At 37.9% G+C, this 20,358-nt stretch overlaps 1 protein-coding gene across 2 annotated transcripts in view; it reads left to right on the top strand.

The window, feature by feature from the left end:
• Positions 1 to 20,358, top strand: part of FAM91A1 (family with sequence similarity 91 member A1) — a 119,308-nt gene that overhangs the window by 10,198 nt on the left and 88,752 nt on the right. The window contains exons 4-6 of one of the 2 annotated variants that reach the window (XM_068124743.2): positions 13,032 to 13,089; positions 15,093 to 15,160; positions 17,606 to 17,719. In XM_068124743.2, the coding sequence (XP_067980844.2) occupies positions 13,032 to 13,089; positions 15,093 to 15,160; positions 17,606 to 17,719 (240 nt within the window). Of the gene's footprint in view, positions 1 to 13,031; positions 13,090 to 15,092; positions 15,161 to 17,602; positions 17,720 to 20,358 lie in introns of both variants that reach the window. The other variant, XM_068124742.2, reaches the window with a different exon arrangement.

The following is a 20,358-nucleotide window of genomic DNA, read 5'->3' as shown; positions in this document are numbered from 1 at the left end:
CCCTAATCCATTATTTGTTGTGCAGGTTACAATAGGTACATGTTCAATTGACTTTGTGGGACCGTCGGCATGCCTACAGTCCAGGGCTTGCCAAACCACACAGATAAAGAATGTAATGAATCATCTAACAAACTCTGATGATGGAGAAAATGACTTACATTTTTATCACCAGATAGAAAAAAAATGACACTGATTTTGTTTCATTCAAGTGCTCATCTGGTTCATTGGGATGGCAGGATGGCCTAGATGTACGCACACTCGCCTCTAAGCGGTCTAGTCTGGGTTTGAATCTCGGCCCAGCTATAAACTGTCATCCCGGTGTTTCACAGACATGGTCTTAAAATGGGCATCCCATCTGCTGGCATTAGTTGGTTGATGTTAAAAATCTGTGTCTTTTTGCGAAGAGTAGGTGAGCTATCGCCGGCAACATGGCCAAATTCCAAATTGTTGCCCTACCTAATCTTAGTCGAAAGTCTGGGCTGGCCAGCCGTTTCATGCCAAATGTCCTACGACCAACCCCACAATAACGTGGGAATAATTGTGGCCATTAAAGCAGGAGAAGAAGCTCAACTGTTCCTTTGCAAGAGATTGGTGATAGTTATCGCATGTTTATCAAATTGTAAAATGGCCACAACTGCATTTGAAGCACTTACATATGTTTGTCGTTGAGCCATTGTTTAAACTAGCGTGACTCAGCACGCTCCGTGCACCTCACCACATGTCGTTTCAGAGGGGTAGGCATCTTTGACCATTTCGGTGTCTTTTGGGTCTTCATGGTGTTTTGGGTCTTCAGGGCCATTTTGATCTTAAGGGTCTTCAGTGTCTTTTGGGTCTGTGGGGTCTTTAGGGGCTTTTGGGTCTTCGGGGTATTTTGCATCTTCGGGGTCTTTTTGGGTCTTCGGGGTCTTTTGGGGTCTTCGGGGTCTTTTTGGGTCTTCGGGGTGTTTTGGGTCTTCGGGGTGTTTTGGGTCTTCGGGGTGTTTTGGGTCTTCGGGGTGTTTTGGGTCTTCGGGGTGTTTTGGGTCTTCGGGGTGTTTTGGGTCTTCGGGGTGTTTTGGGTCTTCGGGGTGTTTTGGGTCTTCGGGGTGTTTTGGGTCTTCGGGGTGTTTTGGGTCTTCGGGGTGTTTTGGGTCTTCGGGGTGTTTTGGGTCTTCGGGGTGTTTTGGGTCTTCGGGGTGTTTTGGGTCTTCGGGGTGTTTTGGGTCTTCGGGGTGTTTTGGGTCTTCGGGGTGTTTTGGGTCTTCGGGGTGTTTTGGGTCTTCGGGGTGTTTTGGGTCTTCGGGGTGTTTTGGGTCTTCGGGGTGTTTTGGGTCTTCGGGGTGTTTTGGGTCTTCGGGGTGTTTTGGGTCTTCGGGGTGTTTTGGGTCTTCGGGGTGTTTTGGGTCTTCGGGGTGTTTTGGGTCTTCGGGGTGTTTTGGGTCTTCGGGGTGTTTTGGGTCTTCGGGGTGTTTTGGGTCTTCGGGGTGTTTTGGGTCTTCGGGGTGTTTTGGGTCTTCGGGGTGTTTTGGGTCTTCGGGGTGTTTTGGGTCTTCGGGGTGTTTTGGGTCTTCGGGGTGTTTCGGGTCTTCGGGGTGTTTCGGGTCTTCGGGGTGTTTCGGGTCTTCGGGGTGTTTCGGGTCTTCGGGGTGTTTCGGGTCTTCGGGGTGTTTCGGGTCTTCGGGGTGTTTCGGGTCTTCGGGGTGTTTCGGGTCTTTTGGGTTTTTGGGTATTCAGGGCCTTGAAGGGTATTTTGGGTCTTTGGGGTGTTTTGGGTCTTTGGGGGTCTTCAGGGTATTTTGGGTCTTCAGGGGTCTTCTTGGTCTGAAGGGTCTTGGGGGAATTAAAGGGTCGTCAGAGGTCTGAGGGGTCTCAGCAGTCTGAACGCAATGAAGAGGTTTCATTAAGAGGGTGGTAATTTTATTTGAAGAAGAAGAAGACGTTTTCGTCGCATGTAAATCATATACGTTTGCTCTATTTATATAATAAGATGGACAGAACATCACTTTTCTGCATGATGGAGCAGCAGCACAGATGACAAAGCATCCTATAGCGAACATGTATGTGCTCTTAGCGTAAAGTGAAATAGTCACCAAATTAAAAGCCATTTTTAACATCAACAGCAATAAAACTGCCACATGCTTTTCCTGTTGTACACCGCACCTTTGCGATGTCATCTCCAGGCATTGCAAATCGTCATTGCTGGGCACCGAAGGGGGCTCGGCAGTGACGCACGCTGAAAGGGAGTACAGTACTCAGTTTTCACTCTGGTTGTTTGTTGGACACCGCTCCTTTCCTATGCCATCTCCAGGCATTGCAAATCGTCATTGCTGGGCACCGAAGGGGGCTCGGCAGTGACGCACGCTGAAAGAGAGTACTCAGTTTTCACTCTGGTTGTTTGTTGTACACCGCTCCTTTCCTATGCCATCTCGAGGCATTGCAAATCGTCATTGCTGGGCACCGAAGGGGGCTCGGCAGTGACGCACGCTGAAAGAGAGTACTCAGTTTTCACTCTGGTTGTTTGTTTTCTTGCTTTCTTTCTTGTTTGTTGTACACCGCTCCTTTCCTATGCCATCTCCAGGCATTGCAAATCGTCATTGCCGGGCACCAAAGGGGGCTCGGCAGTGACGCACGCTGAAAGAGAGTACTCAGTTTTCACTCTGGTTGTTTGTTGTACACCGCTCCTTTCCTATGCCACCTCCAGGCATTGCAAATCGTCATTGCCGGGCACCGAAGGGGGCTTGGCAGTGACGCACGCTGAAAGAGAGTACTCAGTTTTCACTCTGGTTTCTTGTTTGTTGTACACCGCTCCTTTCCTATGCCATCTCCAGGCATTGCAAATCGTCATTGCCGGGCACCAAAGGGGGCTCGGCAGTGACGCACGCTGAAAGAGAGTACTCAGTTTTCACTCTGGTTTCTTGCTTTCTTGCTTTCTTTCTTTCTTGTTTTCTTGGTTGTCCGGGCGATATCTCAGCCATCCTTTGAGCTAGGAAGCTGAAATTTCGGCACAGTAGTGAGCAAGTCCTTTGTCAAATACGGTATTTTTTGTTTTTTGAATAATCAATTAATTGAGGAGTTATTTAATTATTAGCGATTAATTAAGTACTTATTTAATTAATTAAATTTCATTTCTCTTCTGACCATTATTAACTCAGGCACCTTTTGAGTTAGGAAGCTGATATTTGGACATGCCAATGACCAGGTGATTTGGCTGCAAAGGATATTTTTGATTTATTAATTAATCAATTAATCGATTAATTATTTAATTATTCGATTAATGACCCAAAAAAATTTTTTTTTTAAGTTACAGATTCTGATGAAATAGTGGTAGTTTATGTGTTCTCTGACCAAATTGATTACTAATTTAATTTTTTTATGATTATTATTTATTTATTTTCATTATTAATCATTTATTTATTTTCTTTCTCATTTGGCCAATATCTCAGGCACCTTTTGAGCTGGGAAGCTAATATTTGGACATGAGTGACCAAGTGATGTGGCTATCAAGGATATTTTTGATTTATTGATTAATCATTTCATCTATTAATTATTTATTGATTAATCGATTAATTATTTATTGAGTAATCAATTAATTATTTAATTTTTTATAAATGACTTATTTAATTAAATTTCTAAAAGATACATCTTCGGATGAAGCACTAGTGGTTTAGTTATGCGATTAGCCAATTGATTATGAAAATATTTTGTGATAATCTTTTATTGATTTTAATTATACAATTAATCAATCAATTAGTGTACACCTCTCCCTCCCAATGCAGCCTCAATGAGCTGCACTGCGGTATTGCCGGGCGCCGGAGGCGCCCCGGCAATGCCGCGCTGCAGCATATTTAATTATTTGGCATGGGGCGGTGTACTTTGAATGTATGTGTACTTGTTTGTTTTCTTGTTTCCTTGGTTGTCCGGACGATATCTCAGCCATCCTTTGAGCTAGGAAGCTGAAATTTCGGCACAATAGTGAGCAAGTCCTTTGTCAAAAATGGTTTTTTTAATTTTAATTAATCAATAAATTGAGGAGTTATTTAATTATTAGCGATTAATTAAGTACTTATTTAATTAATCAAATTTCCTTTCTCTTCTGACCATTAACTCAGGCACCTTTTGAGTTAGGAAGCTGATATTTGGACATGCCAATGACAAGGTGATTTGGCTGCAAAGGATATTTTTGATTTATTAATTAATCAATTAATCGATTAATTATTTAATTATTCGATTAATGACCAAAAAAATTTTTTTTTTTAGTTACAGATTCTGATGAAATAGTGGTAGTTTATGTGTTCTCTGACCAAATTGATTAATAATTTAATTTTTTTATGATTATTATTTTTTTATTTTCATTATTAATCATTTTTTTATTTTCTTTCTCATTTGGCCAATATCTCAGGCACCTTTTGAGCTGGGAAGCTAATATTTGGACCTGAGTGACCAAGTGATGTGGCTATCAAGGATATTTTTGATTTATTGATTAATCATTTCATCTATTAATTATTTATTGATTAATCGATTAATTATTTATTGAGTAATCAATTAATTATTTAATTTTTTATAAATGACTTATTTAATTCAATTTCTAAAAGATACATCTTCGGATGAAGCACTAGTGGTTTAGTTATGCGATTAGCCAATTGATTATGAAAATATTTTGTGATAATCTTTTATTGATTTTAATTATACAATCAATCAATCAATTAGTGTACACCTCTCCCGCCCAATGCAGCCTCAATGAGCTGCACTGCGGTATTGCCGGGCGCCGGAGGCGCCCCGGCAATGCCGCGCTGCAGCATATTTAATTATTTGGCATGGGGCGGTGTACTTTGAATGTATCTGTACTTGTTGTACACCGCTCCTTTCCTATGCCATCTCCAGGCATTGCAAATCGTCATTGCCGGGCACCAAAGGGGGCTCGGCAGTGACGCACGCTGAAAGAGAGTACTCAGTTTTCACTCTGGTTTCTTGTTGTACACCGCTCCTTTCCTATGCCATCTCCAGGCATTGCAAATCGTCATTGCCGGGCACCGAAGGGGGTTCGGCAGTGACGCACGCTGAAAGAGAGTACTCAGTTTTCACTCTGGTTGTTTGTTGTACACCGCTCCTTTCCTATGCCATCTCCAGGCATTGCAAATCGTCATTGCTGGGCACTGAAGGGGGCTCGACAGTGACGCACGCTGAAAGAGAGTACTCAGTTTTCACTCTGGTTTCTTGTTTGTTTGTTTTCTTGGTTGTTTTCTTGTTTGTTTTCTTTCTTGGTTGTCCGGACGATATCTCAGCCATCCTTTGAGCTAGGAAGCTGAAATTTCGGCACAGTCGTGAGCAAGTCCTTTGTCAAATACGGTATTTTTTGTTTTTTGAATAATCAATTAATTGAGGAGTTATTTAATTATTAGCGTTTAATTAAGTACTTATTTAATTAATTAAATTTCATTTCTCTTCTGACCATTATTAACTCAGGCACCTTTTGAGTTAGGAAGCTGATATTTGGACATGCCAATGACCAGGTGATTTGGCTGCAAAGGATATTTTTGATTTATTAATTAATCAATTAATCGATTAATTATTTAATTATTCGATTAATGACCCAAAAATTTTTTTTTTTTAAGTTACAGATTCTGATGAAATAGTGGTAGTTTATGTGTTCTCTGACCAAATTGATTACCAATTTAATTTTTTTATGATTATTATTTATTTATTTTCATTATTAATCATTTATTTATTTTCTTTCTCATTTGGCCAATATCTCAGGCACCTTTTGAGCTGGGAAGCTAATATTTGGACATGAGTGACCAAGTGATGTGGCTATCAAGGATATTTTTGATTTATTGATTAATCATTTCATCTATTAATTATTTATTGATTAATCGATTAATTATTTATTGAGTAATCAATTAATTATTTAATTTTTTATAAATGACTTATTTAATTAAATTTCTAAAAGATACATCTTCGGATGAAGCACTAGTGGTTTAGTTATGCGATTAGCCAATTGATTATGAAAATATTTTGTGATAATCTTTTATTGATTTTAATTATACAATTAATCAATCAATTAGTGTACACCTCTCCCTCCCAATGCAGCCTTAATGAGCTGCACTGCGGTATTGCCGGGCGCCGGAGGCGCCCCGGCAATGCCGCGCTGCAGCATATTTAATTATTTGGCATGGGGCGGTGTACTTTGAATGTATGTGTACTTGTTGTACACCGCTCCTTTCCTATGCCATCTCCAGGCATTGCAAATCGTCATTGCCGGGCACCAAAGGGGGCTCGGCAGTGACGCACGCTGAAAGAGAGTACTCAGTTTTCACTCTGGTTGTTTGTTGTACACCGCTCCTTTCCTATGCCATCTCCAGGCATTGCAAATCGTCATTGCCGGGCACCAAAGGGGGCTCGACAGTGACGCACGCTGAAAGAGAGTACTCAGTTTTCACTCTGGTTTCTTTCTTGTTTTCTTGTTTGTTTGTTTGTTTGTTTGTTTGTCCGGACGATATCTCAGCCATCCTTTGAGCTAGGAAGCTGAAATTTCGGCACAGTAGTGAGCCAGTCCTTTGTCAAAAACGGTATTTTTTTTTTTTGATTAATCAAGAAATTGAGGAGTTATTTAATTATTAGCGATTAATTAAGTACTTATTTAATTAATCAAATTTCCTTTCTCTTCTGACCATTAACTCAGGCACCTTTTGAGTTAGGAAGCTGATATTTGGACATGCCAATGACAAGGTGATTTGGCTGCAAAGGATATTTTTGATTTATTAATTAATAAATTAATCGATTAATTATGTAATTATTTGATTAATGCCAAAAAAAAATTTAAATTTAAAGTTACAGATTCTGATGAAATAGTGGTAGTTTATGTGTTCTCTGACCAAATTGATTAATAATTTAATTTTTTAATGATTATTATTTATTTATTTTCATTATTAATCATTTATTTATTTTCTTTCTCATTTGGCCAATATCTCAGGCACCTTTTGAGCTGGGAAGCTAATATTTGGACATGAGTGACCAAGCGATGTGGCTATCAAGGATATTTTTGATTTATTGATTAATCATTTCATCTATTAATTATTTATTGATTAATCGATTAATTATTTATTGAGTAATCAATTAATTATTTAATTTTTTATAAATGACTTATTTAATTACATTTCTAAAAGATACATCTTCGGATGAAGCACTAGTGGTTTAGTTATGCGATTAGCCAATTGATTATGAAAATATTTTGTGATAATCTTTTATTGATTTTAATTATACAATTAATCAATCAATTAGTGTACACCTATCCCTCCCAATGCAGCCTCAATGAGCTGCACTGCGGTATTGCCGGGCGCCGGAGGCGCCCCGGCAATGCCGCGCTGCAGCATATTGTACACCGCTCCTTTCCTATGCCATCTCCAGGCATTGCAAATCGTCATTGCTGGGCACCAAAGGGGGCTTGGCAGTGACGCACGCTGAAAGGGAGTACTCAGTTTTCACTCTGGTTTCTTGTTTGTTTTCTTTCTTGGTTGTCCGGGCGATATCTCAGCCATCCTTTGAGCTAGGAAGCTGAAATTTCGGCACAGTAGTGAGCAAGTCCTTTGTCAAATACGGTAATTTTTGTTTTTTGAATAATCAATTAATTGAGGAGTTATTTAATTATTAGCGTTTAATTAAGTACTTATTTAATTAATTAAATTTCATTTCTCTTCTGACCATTAACTCAGGCACCTTTTGAGTTAGGAAGCTGATATTTGGACATGCCAATGACCAGGTGATTTGGCTGCAAAGGATATTTTTGATTTATTAATTAATCAATTAATCGATTAATTATTTAATTATTCGATTAATGACAAAAAAATTTTTTTTTTTTTAAGTTACAGATTCTGATGAAATAGTGGTAGTTTATGTGTTCTCTGACCAAATTGATTCATAATTTAATTTTTTTATGATTATTATTTATTTATTTTCATTATTAATCATTTATTTATTTTCTTTCTCATTTGGCCAATATCTCAGGCACCTTTTGAGCTGGGAAGCTAATATTTGGACATGAGTGACCAAGGGATGTGGCTATCAAGGATATTTTTGATTTATTGATTAATCATTTCATCTATTAAGTATTTATTGATTAATCGATTAATTATTTATTGAGTAATCAATTAATTATTTAATTTTTTATAAATGACTTATTTAATTAAATTTCTAAAAGATACATCTTCGGATGAAGCACTACTGGTTTAGTTATGCGATTAGCCAATTGATTATGAAAATATTTTGTGATAATCTTTTATTGATTTTAATTATACAATTAATCAATCAATTAGTGTACACCTCTCCCTCCCAATGCAGCCTCAATGAGCTGCACTGCGGTATTGCCGGGCGCCGGAGGCGCCCCGGCAATGCCGCTCTGTAGGATATTTAATTATTTGGCATGGGGGCGGTGTACTTTGAATGTATGTGTACTTGTTTAATTATTTGGCATGGGGCGGTGTACTTTGAATGTATGTGTACTTGTTTGTTTTCTTTCTTGGTTGTCCGGGCGATATCTCAGCCATCCTTTGAGCTAGGAAGCTGAAATTTCGGCACAGTAGTGAGCAAGTCCTTTGTCAAATACGGTATTTTTTGTTTTTTGAATAATCAATTAATTGAGGAGTTATTTAATTATTAGCGTTTAATTAAGTACTTATTTAATTAATTAAATTTCATTTCTCTTCTGACCATTATTAACTCAGGCACCTTTTGAGTTAGGAAGCTGATATTTGGACATGCCAATGACCAGGTGATTTGGCTGCAAAGGATATTTTTGATTTATTAATTAATCAATTAATCGATTAATTATTTAATTATTCGATTAATGACAAAAAAAAATTTTTTTTTAAAGTTACAGATTCTGATGAAATAGTGGTAGTTTATGTGTTCTCTGACCAAATTGATTAATAATTTAATTTTTTTATGATTATTATTTATTTATTTTCATTATTAATCATTTATTTATTTTCTTTCTCATTTGGCCAATATCTCAGGCACCTTTTGAGCTGGGAAGCTAATATTTGGACATGAGTGACCAAGTGATGTGGCTATCAAGGATATTTTTGATTTATTGATTAATCATTTCATCTATTAAGTATTTATTGATTAATCGATTAATTATTTATTGAGTAATCAATTAATTATTTAATTTTTTATAAATGACTTATTTAATTAAATTTCTAAAAGATACATCTTCGGATGAAGCACACTACTGGTTTAGTTATGCGATTAGCCAATTGATTATGAAAATATTTTGTGATAATCTTTTATTGATTTTAATTATACAATTAATCAATCAATTAGTGTACACCTCTCCCTCCCAATGCAGCCTCAATGAGCTGCACTGCGGTATTGCCGGGCGCCGGAGGCGCCCCGGCAATGCCGCGCTGCAGCATATTTAATTATTTGGCATGGGGCGGTGTACTTTGAATGTATGTGTACTTGTTTGTTTGTTTTCTTGTTTTCTTTCTTGTTTGTTTGTCCGGACGATATCTCAGCCATCCTTTGAGCTAGGAAGCTGAAATTTCGGCACAATAGTGAGCAAGTCCTTTGTCAAAAACGGTATTTTTTTTTGGATTAATCAATAAATTGAGGAGTTATTTAATTATTAGCGATTAATTAAGTACTTATTTAATTAATCAAATTTCCTTTCTCTTCTGACCATTAACTCAGGCACCTTTTGAGTTAGGAAGCTGATATTTGGACATGCCAATGACCAGGTGATTTGGCTGCAAAGGCTATTTTTGATTTATTAATTAATCAATTAATCGATTAATTATTTAATTATTCGATTAATGACAAAAAATGTTTTTTTTTTAAGTTACAGATTCTGATGAAATAGTGGTAGTTTATGTGTTCTCTGACCAAATTGATTAATAATTTAATTTTTTTATGATTATTATTTATTTATTTTCATTATTAATCATTTATTTATTTTCTTTCTCATTTGGCCAATATCTCAGGCACCTTTTGAGCTGGGAAGCTAATATTTGGACATGAGTGACCAAGTGATGTGGCTATCAAGGATATTTTTGATTTATTGATTAATCATTTCATCTATTAATTATTTATTGATTAATCGATTAATTATTTATTGAGTAATCAATTAATTATTTAATTTTTTATAAATGACTTATTTAATTAAATTTCTAAAAGATACATCTTCGGATGAAGCACTAGTGGTTTAGTTATGCGATTAGCCAATTGATTATGAAAATATTTTGTGATAATCTTTTATTGATTTTAATTATACAATTAATCAATCAATTAGTGTACACCTCTCCCTCCCAATGCAGCCTCAATGAGCTGCACTGCGGTATTGCCGGGCGCCGGAGGCGCCCCGGCAATGCCGCGCTGCAGCATATTTAATTATTTGGCATGGGGCGGTGTACTTTGAATGTATGTGTACTTGTTTTCTTGTTTTCTTATTTGTTTGTCCGGGCGATATCTCAGCCATCCTTTGAGCTAGGAAGCTGAAATTTCGGCACAATAGTGAGCAAGTCCTTTTTCAAAAACGGTATTTTTTTTTTTGATTAATCAATAAATTGAGGAGTTATTTAATTATTAGCGATTAATTAAGTACTTATTTAATTAATCAAATTTCCTTTCTCTTCTGACCATTAACTCAGGCACCTTTTGAGTTAGGAAGCTGATATTTGGACATGCCAATGACCAGGTGATTTGGCTGCAAATGATATTTTTTATTTATTAATTAATCAATTAATCGATTAATTATTTAATTATTCGATTAATGACAAAAAAAATTTTTTTTTTAAAGTTACAGATTCTGATGAAATGGTGGTAGTTTATGTGTTCTCTGACCAAATTGATTAATAATTTAATTTTTTTATGATTATTATTTATTTATTTTCATTATTAATCATTTATTTATTTTCTTTCTCATTTGGCCAATATCTCAGGCACCTTTTGAGCTCGGAAGCTAATATTTGGACATGAGTGACCAAGTGATGTGGCTATCAAGGATATTTTTGATTTATTGATTAATCAACTAATCAATTAATCCATTAATTATTTCATTATTCGATTAATTACTAAAAAAAAAATCAGTTACAGATTCTGATGAAATGGTGGTGGTTTGTTTTCTGTGACCGAATTGATTAATAATTAAATTTTTTCATGATTATTATTTATTTATTTTCATTATTAATCATTTATTTATTTTCTTTCTCATTTGGCCAATATCTCAGGCACCTTTTGAGCTGGGAAGTTAATATTTGGACATGACAGTGACCAAGTGATGTGGCTATCAAGGATATTTTTGATTTATTGATTAATCATTTGATCGATTAATTATTTATTGATTAATTATTTATTGATTAATCAATGAATTATTTAATTTTTTATTAATGCCTTATTTAATTAAATTTCTAAAAGATACATCTTCAGATGAAGCACTAGTTGTTTCGTTATGCTATTAGCCAATTGATTAAGAAAATATTTTGTGATAATCTTTTATTGATTTTAATTATACAATTAATCAATCAATTAGTGTACACCTCTCCCTCCCAAGGCAGCCTCAATGAGCTGCACTGCGGTATTGCCGGACGCCGGAGGCGCCTCGGCAATGCTGCGCTGTAGGATATTTAATTATTTGGCATGGGGGCGGTGTCCTTTGAATGTATCTGTACTTGTTTTCTTTCTTGTTTTCTTGTTTGTTTGTCCGGGCGATATATCAGCCATCCTTTGAGCTAGGAAGCTGAAATTTCGGCACAATAGTGAGCAAGTCCTTTGTCAAAAATGATATTTTTTGTTTTTTGATTCATCAATCAATTGAGTTATTTAATTATTAGCTATTAATTAAGTACTTATTTAATTAATCAAATTTCCTTTCTCTTCTGACCATTAACTCAGGCACCTTTTGAATTAGGAAGCTGATATTTGGACATGCCAATGACCAGGTGATTTGGCTGCAAAGGCTATTTTTGATTTATTAATTAATCACTTAATTATTTAATTATTCGATTAATGACTAAAAAAAATTTAAGTTACACATTCTGATGAAATGGTGGTGGTTTATGTGTTCTATGACCGAATTGATTAATAATTTAATTTTTTAATGATTATTATTTATTTATTTTCATTATTAATCATTTATTTATTTTCTTTCTCATTTGGCCAATATCTCGGGCACCTTTTGAGCTCGGAAGCTAATATTTGGACATGAGTGACCAAGTGATGTGGCTATCAAGGATATTTTTGATTTATTGATTAATCAATTAATCAATTAATCGATTAATTATTTAATTATTCAAATAATTACTAAAACAAAAAAAAAAGTCAGTTCCAGATTCTGATGAAATGGTGGTGGTTTATGTGTTCTGTGACCGAATTGATTAATAATTTAATTTTTTTAATGAATATTATTTCTTTATTTTCATTATTAATCATTTATTTATTTTCTTTTTCATTTGGCCAATATCTCAGGCACCTTTTGAGCTGGGAAGCTAATATTTGGACATGGCAGTGACCAAGTGATGTGGCTATCAAGGATATTTTAGATTCATTGATTAATCATTTAATCGATTAATTATTTATTGATTAATCGATTAATTATTTATTGATTAATCAATTAATTATTTAATTTTTTATTAATGACTTATTTAATTAAATTTCTAAAAGATACATATTCGGATGAAGCACTAGTGGTTTAGTTATGCTATTAGCCAATTGATTAAGAAAATGTTTTGTGATAATCTTTTATTGATTTTAATTATACAATTAATCAATCAATTGGTGTACACCTCTCCCTCCCAATGCAGCCTCAATGAGCTGCACTGTGGTATTGCCGGGGCGCCGCCGCGCTGTAGGATATTTAATTATTTGGCATGGGGACGGTGTACTTTGAATGTATCTGTACTTGTCTTGCTCTTTTTCTTCTTCTTCTGAGACCATGATGCACTGATGCAGTCTCACGAAGGCAACAACATAAACGGTACTGAAATATCGATTATAAATTTCCTCCTTTGAATTGTAGTAAAAAGGTGCCATCTTTATTTCCTTGTGTGATGTTTTGACAGGATATTATGTCGAATGAAAGAAGTTATGATTCTCTCCCAAACTTCACTGCAGCTGATTGTAAGTCCCAATACAGATGCGTGTACACTCGTATCTGTGTACCTCCATCTATCGCAGGGATTTCATCATTATGCTCCTTGTAACAAAGGATTTTGTACATTTTATCTTGATCTTTCCAACAAAAGATCCCCCCCCCCCCAAAGCCCTCGCCCTCTCTCAGATCTCTCGATGTCTCCATGTCTCTCGGTCCCTGCTCTCAAATGTTGTGTTTGTGTCCTTCCCCCTCTCTCCCCATCTTGTCTACCGCTCCCTATGTTATATGTTTTATGTGTCGGTTTGTCTTTCTGTGTGATTAATGTTCGCTCTTTCACGAGCCTCGATATTGTATACAAAAAAAAAAAAAAAAAAAAAAACTGGGAATTTTATTGAATTGTAATTTAAGCCAGCAGTGCAGGTAAATATTCCAAAATTGCTCTTGAACAATACAGTAAGTTTATTACAAAATCCAAGTGAAAAATAACTTGAATTAACATTAGTTATTCGGAACATTTATTACGGAACATTTTTGCTCCATTTATGATGATTTACGAGGGTGTGAGCAAGGTATATAGTGTACATGTAACTTAAGACAAAACCTCAAGTGTCATAGGTTTTTATTTTGGTCCTTTGAAAGAGAGTTACAACAGGAAAGCTCTGAGAATATCAAAGTTCCCATAATAAACAACGATATTATAAAACATTCTCATACAGTTATGAATTTGATTAATAACTAGAGCGAAGTTGATGGTGCACCATTGCAAACTGTCATTGCAAACAGCATCGCAAACATCGCAAACTGGCTGTAGAACTTCGAGATAAAATTGTGAGGAGGAATTGATCTGTGGAAGGGTAAAAAATCAATTTCTAGAGTGTTGAAAGTTCCCAACCCATGACCACTCTGACATAACTGCGGGTTCCTTGGCTGAGATGGGAGAACTTGCCGGAAGGACAACATTTCTACAGCACTTCACAAAATCTAGGTGTTACGGGAGAGTGGCCAGACAGAAGACGCTCCTGAGAAAAGGGCACATGCCAGCACACCTGGAGTTTGCAAAAAGGCACGTGATAGTGTATGAGAGCACGAGGCAAAAGATTATGTGCTCCGATGGGCCGAAAATTGAATTCTGGCCTGAATGCAAAGCGCTGTGTCTGGTAGAAACCGAGCACATCGCATCACCCATCTGACACCATCCCTACCATGATGCAATGATGCATGGCGGTGGCAGCATCATTATAGGGGATGCTTTTCAGAGGCAGGGATTGGGAGACTTGTAAGGATAGAGTGAACAATTAATGGAGCCAAATACAGGCAAATCCTTAAAGAGAAACTGCTTCAGATTGCAAAAGACCATAGACTGTGGCAAAGATTTTCATTCCACCAGGACAATGACCCCAAGCATACAGCCGAAGCAACACTGGGATAGATTTAGAAAAAGAACGTAAATGTCCTTGAGTGGCTCAGCTAAAGCCCAGACTTGAATCCCATTGAGAGTCTGTGGAAAAGACTTCAAGATTGATGTTCACTGCTCCTCCACATCCAACTTGACAAAGCTTGAGCAAATCTGCAATGAAGAATGGGAGAAACCCCGAAAATCTAGATGGGCAAAGCTGATACAAACATGCTCGAAGCCAAGAAGACTCGAAGGTGTAATCACTGCCAAAGGTGCTTCCATTAAGTATTGACTCGGGGCTGAATACTTATGTGAATTAGATATTTCTGTATTTAATTTGCAATAAAATTGTAAACATTTCTAAAAACATTTTTTCGTTTTGATATTATTGTGGTATTATGTTTAGATCAGTGACAAAAAAAATCTCAATTGAAACCATATTAAATTCAGGTTGTAACACAACAAAATATGAAAACATCAAGTGGTGTGAATACTTTCTAAAGGCACTGTAGATATGGATGAAAAGCAGGAGTTGAATGAAATATAATTGTCCAGAAATTATTGTGATGATGAAAAGCTTCTAGAAATCGATGCATAACCTTCACTTACTGATATATTCTCTACTTCTGACAGGTTTGAGGCTACTCGGAATTGGGCGCAATCAGTACATTGACCTGATGAATCAGTGTCGATCTTCCAAGGTGCTCCTGCATTTTAAACTGTTAAAAGAGAGGGAAGGTGTGGTCAAAAGGTTTTCCCCAGAAAACAGTCCACCCCCTCCTGTGCCAAAAAAAACACTCACCCAACCTTGAGGGAAAGAATGTGTGATCAGTTGGAAATTGCGTAGTGTTTATTTATTTATTTATTTATTTTTTGAGAAGGACAATTTTTTTATGGTTGGGGAAATTTTTGACTACCCTTCACTGTTCTCAATGACTCTCTCACTGCAATAATCTATTTCTTCTGAATCGTTCTTGCTTACATTTTTTTTTACCCTGAATGAGAACAATTTGTTCTTGTGTCTGATAAAAGTTCCTTTTTGAACTAATAATGACATTGATTATTATTTGGAGCTCCACTCACTCTGATATATATTAATATCTCTTTCTTTGAGGTTATATGTGAAGATTTTTTCGAGTGTTCTCTATTGGACATCACGTTGACGAAATTATCACCACTCAGGCTGGTGTCCTCAATTATGTCACCAAGGGTTGTGAGAGGATTCCCCGAGCCACCAGGATAGGACTTTCTTTGCTGGTTCTTCATGGCGCATCATATGACCAGCAAGGTGAAGATAGTATTGCTTCATAACAGAGATGCGGGGAAAAGAACCATGCAAATACATCTCTGTTGGTGGTATGGTCATGCCTCTTTACAAAACGATCGGGCGGAGGTACCATCCAATGATTTCTCGGTGCTTGGGTCAAGGTCCAGGATTTGCACCCTTTGAGAAGGATCAAATTAACAGCAGTTTGGAAGACTGGAGATCTCCAAACTTTGTTTATGGTGTGAACTGCTGCCCAAACCTGATCCTTTCTGCATTCTAAGTCATGCAGCGTGTTGGCAGGGCCAGCCCTAGATAAAAGTTGCCACAGGCAAGGGGCGTCTTCGGCACCCCGTCTCCATTTGATCAACTTTTGAATACCTTGTGAGGGGAGAGGAGGGCATGCAGATTCTTCATTCTGCAGCAAGGGTCAGATACATAGAGTTATGTACAGTTTTGAAGGAGCATGAGTTAGGGATACTGAAAGAAAGCAAAATGACAACATATTGAGTCAGGGTAGGAAGACGATGGTTCTGGTGCACCTTGGAGTAAATTATATAGGGAAAGTTTATTTGGAAGATTTGAAAAAATAGATACAGGATATTGGGTAAGTGGCTGAAAGCAAAGGATTGCGAGGTCATGTTTTCTGTTTTTCTCCCAAGATTAGGAAATGGAATATAATTTATGAGCAGAGCTATGCATGTCAACCTATGGCTGGAATGGTGTAGAGTGTTGGGTTTTGCATTTAGGAAGCAGTAGAAATCATTTCAGGGACAAAGGGAGTGTTTCCAGGATGAAGCAGACTGGACTTTATACATTAGAAAGGAAGTGATTATGAGAAGATATGTTGGAGATATTGAAGGGTACAAACAACATAAGTGCAGAACAGTTCTTCAGCAGGACCAGGGGCCATATCCTGAGAGTAAAGACAAGGATAGTTGAGACAGTAGTAAGTAAGAGTAAAGACAAGGATAGTTGAGATGGTAGTCTTTTACTCAAGGGTAGTTAATGCATGGAGTGGTCTCCCTGGAAAGGTAGTGGCAGCATAAACGTTGGATAGGTTTAAATTGGAATTGGATAGCTATCATTAGGCATTGGAGACAGAGTACAGTGTTGGTAGAGCTACTTGTATATAGCTTGAGCATGGATGGGTGATTCTGTACATCTGTACCGATTGTGATGTCTGTAAGAGGATCTTGTCAAAGGATAGTGTGTGGTCGGTGTTATCTAATCTTCTCCTTAAAACCCCTTTCGCCCACTCCCACTCCCCCACCCATTTTTTAAAATTTATCTCCCTGGTGATATCTCTCAGCCTGCCATACTTTTCTTATCCCCACCCCTTTCCCCATCTCCCCAATGAAATTAAGTCGTTAGCTTGACAGATTTATTTAATCTGGTGTTTGGTAGATCAGGCATGATGGGCCGAATGCCGTCCGTCCTCCTCTGACAAATTTCCTTGTTATAGCTTCTTGGCAGGCACACCCCAAGCCCAGCATCCGGCTCTCCCCAGGCTTGGCAGCACAGGTGTGTGTGGTCGATGCCTAGGTCGCCTGCCCCTAAATCTGGTTCTGCATGTTGGTGTAGGTTTAGGAGTCTTAATATAAGCCCTTTCATTTCTTACTGAAGGGAGATCGTCAGGCATCTAATTCAATGTGTCGGTCAGGAATGGAAGTTTTGACTTTGATGTACATTGTTTTAAAACTGTGGTTTTAATTGAACAAGAATTAGTGGTACAAAGGTTTTGCGAATCAATTTTAATCCTCGACTTGTGTAGCAGAGAATGGATTTATACACCAAGATATATAGGCTGACCTGCAGTGAAATGTCGTACGTTGAGCTGCTTGAATGTAAAGTATGGTGTTCTGGTGTTTTTGGGTAGCAGAAGTTTTTCAGGAGAAGGCCGGTTCGTGAGCTGCTGCCGGTAAAAGCTGTGGAAGTTACTATTGAGCCCTGGTGGGTGGTCCAGGCTGCCTTTATCACCGAGGACGATGTCAAGGTGAGGCCTGCCTATCTCTGCCTTGCTGGCATATTTATTGTGCCACAGTAAATTGTTGATGGATTTGTATGTTGCCAAAAGTTCAAGTCTAAGGCAATTAAAGGAATATTTACAATGGGAACTTCATTGCTCAGCTTACATGACTCAAGTTTCCATGCTGTAATGTTGCAACCTGCATTTGTCACAACATCCACATGTGTGTGATTCGCATGCGTGTGACAATATTTTCAATGTCTCATGGACTCCGCTGTTGGGTTCAGGACCATTTGCAAATTTCACATGCAGCAGGAGAGAAAAGACAGATGGGTAGAAGAGGGACAACACCAGATGCCTCGAACTCGACTTTTCGTCTGCAAAAGGATTTTCAGAGGGCACATGACCTTTGACCTGTTCAATCTAAAATTTAATCAGTTCATCTTTGTATTACAACCCATATGTGTCCAGTATGGTTAAAATTTCTTCAGTGGTTCACAAGATATTGCAGTAACACAGATTTTTTAATTTAAATGGCACTTGACTTTCGGCCTTTGACCTTTTGAACCCAAAATTTAATCAGTTCATCTTTGTATTGCAGCCCATAGTTATGCCAAGCTTGGTCAAATCCCTTCAGCAGTTCACAAGTTATTGTGGTAATGGAAATCTGCTATATTCAGCTAAAGGTCACATGACTTTTGATATTCGACCTTTGACCCCAAAACCTTATCAGTTCATCTTTGCATCGTAATACACTTGTCCCCATGTGGTTAAAATTTCTTAAGCGACACAGGTGTGTGTGGTCATGTTACTGCAGTAACAAAATCACAATGGACGCATGGACGGATAACCTGGAGATGTAACGCCTCTGCATGACCTTTGACCCCAAATGTGAAGCAGTTTATCTTTGTGTCATAATACACCTTTGTACCAAGCTTGGTAAAAATCCCTTTCGCGGTTCACTACTTATTGCGGTAACAAAATCACGCACGGACAGATAACAAGGAAAATATAATGCTTCCACCGCCTTCGGCAGCAGGGTAAATTATGACATGTTTGACCACCCCTTTCCTGCATATTCCATGCATCCCTCTTCCTTCCCTATTGTTACTCCATATACCCCCAGTGTTTTGTTATTTTTTCTTCCCTAACACCCCTATTACCTTTTTTTAACATCCCCAACCTTCACTTCTTCATTTTGCACATGGAAATATGTGGAGGACTCCCTAACATGCAACCCTATCTTTCAAACGTCATTTAAGTTTGCCACTCCATTTTCTTGTAGTCCCTTATCGACATTGAAGCTTTGAAATTTTACCTTGCTTAAGGTTTGGTCTAAGCCAGTATCTGGTAAATTTGGTTTTTGTAAATAGTCATTTTTTTGATCCCACGAAGCTCATTCATAGCGCAGCTAAAACATTTTTATGTGGCCGCTAAAAGCCGTGAAAATGCGAAGCACAGGGCTGCGAATAGAGAAGGCGGTCATGCTCGTGGAAATGTTTTTTTTATATATTGTTGTGGATATGAGGATTGTATTTTTTTTATTGTGTGTTTTATTAATATTGCTTGATTCTGGACCCTCCTGCCTCCAGTGTTGTGTAAAGGTCAAAGGGCGTCCCATAATTAGTCCATAAACAATCACGTCAGCCAATCATAGATACCCCTGTTCAATAGTTATATCTTTATTATGTGTATTAGGGTAAGGCCTTGTCTTCCATTAAGATGACACTCCATTGCACCAAGTGAAATAAGATAGATTCCCTTCGTTCATCATTCCCATTCCCAAAACCTCCATTTCCCCTTTCGTCATTGCCAAGCCTCGATTGCCAATTACATCCCCTCCAAAACCACCATTGAACATGTGCTCGGGTCAGGGAAGAAGGCCGTGCCCGCCCATCGTCATCAAGGGCGGAGCCAGAGGGTCACGCGACCAACCAGGGCCGAGGTGAGCACACCGATGGGCGTGTCCTAAAGGCCGGCGGCTTGATCGCCGGAGGCGATATAAAGGCGCGCGCGCAAGAAGCAAGGTGTTGGTCGTCAGTGGTTGTCGGTGGTTGAGTAAAAGATCATCCAAGAGAGATCATCCAGCAGCGATTCTTGTCCAAAAGAGATCATCCAGGAGAGATCATCCAGGGAAGCACAAAGCCTGCTATTCGTCGCCTTGCTCGCCAAAGTTGGACCAAGCAAGAGAGTTGGGCAAGAAGCAAGCACGTTGTTCAGTTGTGTGGTTGGACCAGACGAGTCCGGGAAAAAGAGCACGCGATGTACACAGAGCAGCAGCAGCAGACACAGCAGCAGCAGCGGCGGCCACAGCAGCAACAACAGCAGCGTGGGGCCTTGACGGCAGTTTTGAGGAAACGGCACCGCCGATCGTGCTGCAGTACCTTTGGACCTTCCTCTCCCTCCAGCCATCCATCTCCCGCCAGTCCCATCCTTCTTGTGTACGTGAGTTTGTTTTGTTTGTTCTGTCCATGGGTATTTAATTAAGTTTGTATAAGGAATTTGCACTGTCTCTAATATCTTCTGTATATTATTTTCTTATCTTTCCTTCTCCTTGGTTTTTTTGAGCCTGTAAATAGCAAATAAATTATATTCGTATTTCCAACCTTTTTGTCTTCTTCTTCTTCACATCCGTGTCGCCTTAGTCTTTTCCCTATTGAATATCT

Source organism: Myxine glutinosa, chromosome 8 (genome assembly GCF_964187855.1).
Source record: "Myxine glutinosa chromosome 8, kmMyxGlut1.1, whole genome shotgun sequence".
NCBI lineage: Eukaryota > Metazoa > Chordata > Myxini > Myxiniformes > Myxinidae > Myxine > Myxine glutinosa.
The sequence above is the reverse complement of the archived record's forward strand: the minus strand, read 5'-3'. Positions and strand labels throughout refer to the sequence as shown.